This window comes from Austrofundulus limnaeus, unplaced genomic scaffold (genome assembly GCF_001266775.1).
Source record: "Austrofundulus limnaeus strain Quisiro unplaced genomic scaffold, Austrofundulus_limnaeus-1.0 Scaffold77, whole genome shotgun sequence".
In the NCBI taxonomy this organism is placed as follows: domain Eukaryota; kingdom Metazoa; phylum Chordata; class Actinopteri; order Cyprinodontiformes; family Rivulidae; genus Austrofundulus; species Austrofundulus limnaeus.
In genome coordinates, this window is record NW_013952479.1 from 1,417,538 (window position 1) to 1,426,078 (window position 8,541).

Genomic DNA, 8,541 nt, shown 5'->3' on the forward strand with positions numbered 1-8,541 from the left:
GGTATACAAAAAAGACTATTTTGAGCTTTATATCATGTTATAATGTCATTCCCTCATCAAAAACACACCCAGGGTGTTGCTTTTTTCATTCTTGTTTGAGAAATCCTTGAATCTCCTGTGGTCGTCATACGGAGCTGCCTGAACACTTGCTGGTACAAAGCTCCGCCTATTTACACAAAGCTCCTCCCTGGAGCTCAAATTCACAGCCGAGCTCCTGCCCCAAAGAGCACCCCTCCCCCAAAGCATTGTTGTGAAGACGTGCTGAAGTGGGAGTGTCCGAAATGGTAGGAGGTTCTTATTTCAAGGTGTTCAGATAGACTGTGATGCAAAGTCACATTTATCGTTGATATAAACAGTATTTTCGTAAGAACTGAAGGTAACATAGTTACATGATTGTGGCATAGAACTGAACTATGTGCCTGGAAAATACGTAATTACCCCCCCCCCCCTTAAATAACATAAATAACAAAGAGCATCTCAGCTTGGCTCAGAAGAATCTTCCAGAAAATACACATGCTGGTAGACTGAAGCCTTTATTTCTTCACCTCCACCTTGGACACTGGGAGGACTTCAAACACCAGAGCTAATCGCTGGTGTGAATCAGGCTCGTCAATCAAGTCTGGCTAATTTCCTGTCGGCTAATTAGAAAGCCGGTGCCCTGCAGCCCCCCCACGCTTCATATAGACTACAACCTAATTGGAAAGTGGCCAGATCAGGTCTGCACTTCCGAGTGAATGAAAACTTTAAGTCAGGATGGATAATCAGAGGGGCACTGGAACAGGTCATGATGTATATAAATAACTGTCCCCAATAGACAAACCTGCAGCGAGATCATTTACAGAATAGTTACAGTTTGTCTTTTAAAATGGCTGAGGATGTTGTTCTTTTCTAACCTGCAGTAGTTTGTTGTTTTTTATTTGTACACAGCATTACATTTATGAATGCCTTTTAAAAAAAGTCCTACTTAAAAAACGCACTGAAGATAAATTGCTTTCTACGAGTTTAGCATAAAAATGTTTATCGAGTGAACTAAAATCAATTTAATTAGGGCTTTTCTTTAAAAAAAAGCAGAGGGCTGATGACCAAGCACTTTGAAAATGCACAACAAATAACGCTTTGATGCTAACGCAGCAGAGTTTACGAGCGGACGTGTCCGTGGAAGCTTTAATTCCAAACGAGCACAAAAAAGTCAGTTATTAACCAAAGCTGTTCAGTTCTGAGGGTAAAGGTGACATCTGAACCTCACTGTTTTATCTGTAAAACCTCAGTGTTTGTCCCGCCGGGCACTCACATTCTGCCTCCAAACGACACTAATGAACTGAGAACCACACACTCCACAAACACACACACTGTGTACACTTTCTCCCTGCAGCACAGTCTTAACAGAAATAAAGAGTTTACTGGCAGCCGTACAAAATTATTTCCAGTGATTAAACAAAACACTCGCCGAAGTTAAACGAACCCCTCATACTTCACCGATAAGAGTCGGCTCAGGTCCCACATGAGACCCCTCTGACAGAAGAGACTTTTGTCAAAAAATAACAGCTTTGTTTTGCTAAAATTGGTTTAATGATGGAAGCTGCTGGGAAACCCCTCCCACTGCGGTATGTGTCACTGCACGAGGTTCCTCCCCACTGGAGTCTACGCAAACAAAACTCTGAACCGCTGTTATTTTTCCACAAATCTGTCCCCGTTAACGCTTCACACAAGCTTCGTTTCCATTGACCATGAAAATGCGCAAATTAGAATTTCGAAAATAAATTTGCTCGATGGAAACACGACAGTTTCGAAAAAATCAAGTTTTTCAACAAAATGTTTTTGCGCTAGGATGAAGTTGTATTTCGGCCGTGTCGAAATTTGTGTTTTTCGCAAAACTGCAATGGAAACACTTTTTTTGCATCACAGGCGTCACATGATCAACAACCGGCTGTTTCTATTGGCGAAAAAGATGACGACGAAGAAGACAACAGGAAATAGAAGTAGTAGTAATATCACAGAAGTAGTAAAAGAAAGTAGTAAACTCACCGACTACTATTTCCCAAAAACACAGCATACGTAGCCGCTCCCAAGTAGGGACTTGTCGCTGGAAAGCTTCAATAAAAGACGCCAACGTCTCATCTGCTGATGAGCGCTAGTGTCGTGGTAGCAACATGCTATGTGTTTACATCCATCGCCGCCATGTTTGTAATGACTTATCGCGAGAACAAACGTATTCATGCGTGACTTTAATAGCATTTCTCACTTAATGGAAACACTGCAGTTGCGAAACTGTGTTTTTTCGACATTAACAGTATATCGACAACGTTTTGCGCACATTTGCAACGGAAACGCAGCTACAGACTCCTCCATACAAAACATCTCTTTTATTTCCACTCATGAGTTTTTGGCCATTTGACGATCTTCTGGTTACAACCGTCGTATTCAGGAAGCGAGTCGTTGGAACAAAATGTAGCATCTGAGCGCTTTCAGCATAAACAAAGATGCTCCCAAACTTCTGACCAATCACATAAACTCATTAGCGGCAGGGAGGTAAAAAGATCTGCCGGCGGGGTGTGACAAGAAGGGGTGGCAGAGCACGATGACGTAATTTTTGGGGGCACGAGTATTCTTTCACTTTGAAACGATTGTGCGAAACAACTGTATGGATTCATATAGTAAAGCTGTGTGACTTAATGCAGAACAGAACAGTTGCAGTTTTTCACGTTAACTCTGAATGTTTTTCTTTAAGACTTTGAGCCTCCGTTCATCTTCTGTCCTGACACAGAGCTCTTGGCCTTTCACTTCATGCTTCTAAAGTTTTAGGAGCAGCTATGTTATTCTACCCAAACTGGATCGACTGTAACTCAACAGTTAGAAACATATGCTTGGATCATTGAATCAGTTTTTTATTAGTTTTACTAAGTATTTTTTCTGGTTGTTCCATCCATATATCACTGATTTCCGTGTGTTTCTGGAAGTGCACCAGTAAACTGGATTATCTTCTGCATGATGTGTGTCTACAGAAATAGACGTGACGTCTCTGTCTGGCTTCTTCTCCGTGCTTCTTGGGTTCGCATTGACTTTTATTTCACAGGGGGGTGGGAAACAAGTGGAGGGTCCTCTCTAATTAAAAGAAGGGCAGAGCAGCAGCTGCCTCCTCTCCCAGCGTCCTGATGACAGCGGCCTGCTGTTTAGATTAACTCCCTGAACCACTTGGCTGCTCACGCAGAAAACCTTCAGTACCCATATTTGGCCACACAGCTTTGACGAAGAACAGAGTTTGTGTGCGTTGGACTCTCAGCTGTTCCTTTAAGTCGGGCGTTTGTTTCCTCCCACATGTTCTGTAACGTTCTGAACGCAGACTTTCTGTAAACGTTTTCCACTAAAATACATTGAAACTTTACATGTTTTTTCTAACTCTCCCTCTTCTTCTCTGTTAGGATCCCCGCCGACGTGGACCCCCTGACAGTCTTTGCCTCCCTGTCGCCCGAGGGGGTCCTGATCATCGAGGCTCGGCAGACGCCTCCGTACTACCTTTTTAGCAGCGAAGGCTCCCAGGGAGGTGAAACGCAGGAGGCGGAGGCCCCAGAGGTCCAGGAGGCCCCCGTGGTCTAACCTTCCTGGCTCACGGAGCACATGGTCCTCCACAATCGGTCACTAGTTGGACATGAAACACGTAGCCTTTCATCTTTATCTAGTCGAAGTTTAAAGGATTAAAATGTGTCGTATCAATCAGGACCAGCAAGTCCTTTTAAAACTTCCATGTTCAAGTTGCACACAAACGCCTCATCCTCCCACTAACATGTAGAGTTTATTAATGAATACTCTTTCTGAAAGGTCATTAGCAAATAATTCAGCATTTATTTTTGCCTCATTCATCTACTTAATATGTATAAGTTGTAAAGTGGATCATCATTTTCCAAAATCTGCAGTTAAAGTAGACAAATGCTTTAAAATCTTTAACCGCAATGTAGACCTCCTCATTGTAACTCCACAAGTCCCGCCCCTTTTCTGGGGCGTGTCTCAGATCAGCTCATTTTGGTGCTGCCTCTCTAAATGCAAATGAGGCACTTCACACCCTGGCCCCCTCCACCTACTTCAACCATTTTTGTGGTTTGACAGCAGCGATACGATTATTTAGCAGCACTTAAATGTTTTATTTACAAATTAACGAAAATATGTCGACAAGAAAACACTCAAGAATACAAAGACATATATGTAGCACCAAGAGAAGCTAAATTAAACTTTCCTGCACATCAAGAGTCTCCAAATATTCAACAAAATGCGAGTTGCTAACCTCCTCTCTCAAACGGGAGTGGACCGGTCTGGAAGCAGGAGGGAGGCGGGGCTTGAAGCATCTTAAAGGAACCGAAACAAAATCAGCTGCTTTGAGAGACACACAGCAGAAAAGTGGTGAAAGAGGAGCTGGTAAAGTTTAAATAAGGAGGAATTCAGACCAAAGTGTTGTAGTTCCACTTTATAAAGACTCTAACTGAATGATTTAAATGTGAAAAGGAAGGATTTAAAACTTGATGTGTCTACTTTTAATAAGTGAATAAGAAGATGTAACCCTAAAGTAACAGAAACATTCATAAACATTTATTTCAACTTTGTACTTTGCATTTTGCAAGCAACACTGATTTTATTACTTCCTTCTGAGAGTCTGTGATCCTTAGTATATTTGATTCTTCAAATATAATCACAGTCTTCCCACAATTATTTCCCTCATTTGTAATCCATCTTCAGTTCATACGCTGGTTTTTATTTAACAGTTATTAACAGTTTATGCCTCTTTGAAGCAGATCTTTTATGCTCTGTTTTGACTATTCATTGGCGCTGTCCTTAATTAGCCATGATTGCGTAATCAGGAATTATAAATAGCCTAGCTTACTGATGACATTGTTTACAAAACCGTGGAGGTGTTTTGATCAGGTTTTTAGCAGCTTGATGCATCAGAAGCCATTAAGCTGCATGTTAGAGAATAGATTCTTAGTAAAAGGAAACTCATTCAGCAGAAACGATTTCTCTAAAGTAACAAACGTGCCTTTTTGTTTATTTGTAGTCCTCGACAGTTTAAACTTATAAAGGGTTTATGATTGTGTGCGTTAATGCTGCAATGTAAATATACTTTTATATGTGACAAATTATTTGAAGTTTTAATCTGAGGTTCAACGTCTTTTGCAATATGGGCTGTACTTTTTTCTGCATAAAAAAAGATGATTGCTTGGTTCTGACTCATTTTTCTGATGTCTTTCTATTGAAAAAAATGCAATAAAAATGTCTCGCCCGTCTTTCAATGTGTCTAAATATCCTTGTTGTTTTTAAAGCGGTGCCACCGGCAGGCCTCGCTCCAGAGAGCCTGTGGTGTTGTTGTTGGATAACAGAGAACTGAGGGGGGCTTAAAGCCGGCTGTGCTGGACCCGACTCGCTCAGGAACTCCAGCCAGAGCTTCTCAATACGACTGAAAATATTGGGCCAGTTCCATCTCTTTTTTTTTTCTATTGTGTGACGCAAAAACAATGTATCTTCTCTGAGTGCTGGAATCAACAGCCTAAATTTTTAAAGGGTCAATATTATGTGTTTCTCAGGCATACATTTAAATATTATACCATAATAAGTCACCTTTAGTTGTTATTAAAATGCAGTTTTTATGTTTAAATAGAAAATAAACTTATCTTCTCATCACTTCCTCTTCTAAACGCCTTGAAATTGGCCTCTGTCTCTTTAAGAACCACCTTCTGCTTCTGTCTCGCCCATTTCAGTGCGGGGGGAGGTGCTATGATGCAGTTTATTTGGCATCTGAAGATACATTTCCTCAAAGGTATTTTTGATCTGAAAAGAGCTTCACTGAGTGAGAAGGAGTGTTAGGAGTGTTAGGAGCTTAGCAGACAGTTAGGTTTCACTTTCACTTTTACTGGAGAGCCTGCAGGAGTCATGGGCGGGGTTTGTGGGGATGGGGGGTGTGCTCTGCCATGAGGAAGTTTGGCTTAAAGACACGTCCCAGAGGCGTTTCTGGTTCCCACCTGTCGTTTTGCTCCTCAGCATGGCTTCCTAAAAACACTGCAGGATTTCTCAAACATGCCTGAATGAGTCAGAGCAAGGCTTTGGGCATGTTTTTTTTATGAGTATAAGATTATAACATGATACAAAACTCAAAAAAGTTTATTTTACATGATATTGCATCTTTAAAAGTCTCCAGCTGGAGCTGCTCTGCTGAATAAGATTAAAATAATAATTTAAAAAAAGGACTTTCGTGGTTCTGGTTCCTGCAAAGACTACGCGATGTGCTGCACTCTCATGAACTGCTGTGTTTATTGCTATTAGATTATATGAGTGGACTCAACACTTAGGCTGTTTCCATGGTAACAGCCATATTGGAATTAGGCCTGTTTCTCCTTGGGCGAAAGCGTTTATGTCGAAGTGACAAAAGGCACAGCTGTGCAAACATGTAGAGCCTGATTAAAGATCATAACAGATTTTTTTTTTTACAATTTTGTTTAGTTGTCAAGGTTAACTGTGGATTGTATCAGTGATAATCACTTGATTCAGAGCTGCAGATGTGTTCATGAATTAGAGGGAGTGAGAGGATAAATATGAAGGCCCAGTTTGATTCACTGTTTCTTTATTGGAGCTCTAAAGGCAGCGGTTACACGGCTTTAGCTGCTGCATGAAAGAACCGGTCCAAGCAGAGCGAACAGGCTGATGTGGTTCTGTTTACTCTGCAGCTTCTTGTTTTGTGTCGGCAGCCTCCAGCTCCTGCTGGACGTCGCTCGGTGGACTGGAGCCCAGATCCTGCTCCTCCGGCTGGGTAAGCTCCTCGGCTCCCTCCTCCTTCACCTGGATGTCTCCATCATCTGTGACGGGTTCTCTGTGTTCCAGCTGGGTTGATGTACCGGGGTCTTCAGGGCTTTCGGGGGCTTTGTGCTGCTCAGGTTTTTGCAGACTCTCTAAGTTTTTGTCCTCTGCAGGCGCTGAAGGGTGGCTCTCTTCAGCTGTTTGTTTGGATGCGGTGCTGCTCGGTTGTTCCTGATCATCAAGAACATCTTCTTCTTTGTCTTCTGCTTCCTGTTCTTCACCCTCAGTTTCCACCTGCATTTAGATTGAAAGAAACACAAAATAATTTTTGCGTCACTTTAATATTTTTAAAGACGATACCTCTAATAATTAAACAGTGTTTTATACAGTACCTCAAAGTGATACTTGAGTAAAAGTACAAGTAGCTTATCATAAAAATACTTTGGTGAATAAAACTTGAGTAAAAGTCTTAACGTACCTGACATTTTTTGTACTGAAGCATCAAAAGTAAATTTCTGACACAAAAAACACTTAAGTATCAAACGTAAAAGGTTTCAGTAAATGTGATTTTACTAAATGACATTTATTGGGAGGTGACTTCTCCAAAAAATATTTTTTTCTAATGGAGTGCAGCTGTGATGGACTGTGTACAAAGTAGTAAAGTATCAGAACTGTATGTATTTATACTTCTTATCCAACCACAATTAAATTCACTCCATCCAGGAGAAGTATTTTTTTTAATAATAACAACCTGGAATAAAATAGGAGAAACAACTTTCTATTGGTTACCTTTTTCAAAAATATAAGGAGTAGAAAATACAGATAATTGTATAAAAATGTGATGAGTAAAATTAAAACGTACGCTGAAAAATAAAGTACAGATAATCAAAATTTCGACCTAAGTACAGTAACAAAGTATTTGTACTTACTGGTACTTACTGTACAACTCTGTTAAAGAAATGTATAGTTATTACAGATTAGTACTGATGTTAGAAGCACAACACTAGATTATTAGGGTTTCCTTTTTATAATGTTTGATCTATTATTAATCTATTATGTGTTAATTGATATAGAATAGTTACATGTCCGAATCATAAACAACACATAAGTGAACCGTTATGACAACATTAGGTTGAGTTTACTGGATGAATGCCTGTGATTCAGCCGTAGGTCAGTAGGGGGCGAACTCAGGCATTGAAGAATCGTATAAAAAGATGCACTTCCTGGATTTTGGCCAGTGTGGTTTTCCTTGTCAGCTCAGTGACTATTAAACCTCACTCGGTTTTCAAAATTCTGGTGTTGTATGATTTTATTCCTACCACAAATCATTTTATTTAACAGTGGTGTTTTCAGCTTGACTTCAGTCGTATTGAACACGTATTTTTCTTACACTGTAATTAAATATATTCTAAAATTAGTCCTTGTCATTAAAATTGGCATAAAAAAACAAGTTTAGATCCAGAATGGGTTCATTTTGACTCTGTTTGGTACCTGGTTACGAAAGCATGGATCTGTAAATCAGAAATGGCCTCAAACTCGTGTAATTTGACATTTTAACCTTTCGTACCTTTTAATTCCTTGTTTTTTATTTTAACCCGAGCTAACCAACTACTGACTCAAAGTTTCCATTTAGCAGAAAAATATAATCTATGAACAAGTAAATGAATGAGCTAGGGGTGTAAAAATATATCGATCCACATCGATATATCGTTTGAACCACATGTGTCAAACTCAAGGCCTGTGGGCCAAATGTGACCCACCACAGCA

At 40.2% G+C, this 8,541-nt stretch overlaps 2 protein-coding genes across 2 annotated transcripts in view; one reads left to right on the forward strand and one right to left on the reverse strand.

The window, feature by feature from the left end:
* hspb8 (heat shock protein b8) overlaps positions 1 to 4,445 on the forward strand; it is a 14,969-nt gene extending 10,524 nt beyond the window's left edge. Inside the window, exon 3 of the mRNA XM_014011157.1 lies at positions 3,420 to 4,445. Coding sequence (XP_013866611.1) covers positions 3,420 to 3,594 — 175 coding nt within the window. The 3' untranslated portion in view covers positions 3,595 to 4,445. The remainder of the gene's footprint in view (positions 1 to 3,419) is intronic.
* A 2,139-nt stretch (positions 4,446 to 6,584) lies between these two features.
* The window catches only part of si:dkey-1k23.3 (heat shock protein beta-1), a 5,208-nt gene continuing 3,251 nt past the window's right edge, over positions 6,585 to 8,541 (reverse strand). Inside the window, exon 5 of the mRNA XM_014011158.1 lies at positions 6,585 to 7,068. Coding sequence (XP_013866612.1) covers positions 6,694 to 7,068 — 375 coding nt within the window. The 3' untranslated portion in view covers positions 6,585 to 6,693. The remainder of the gene's footprint in view (positions 7,069 to 8,541) is intronic.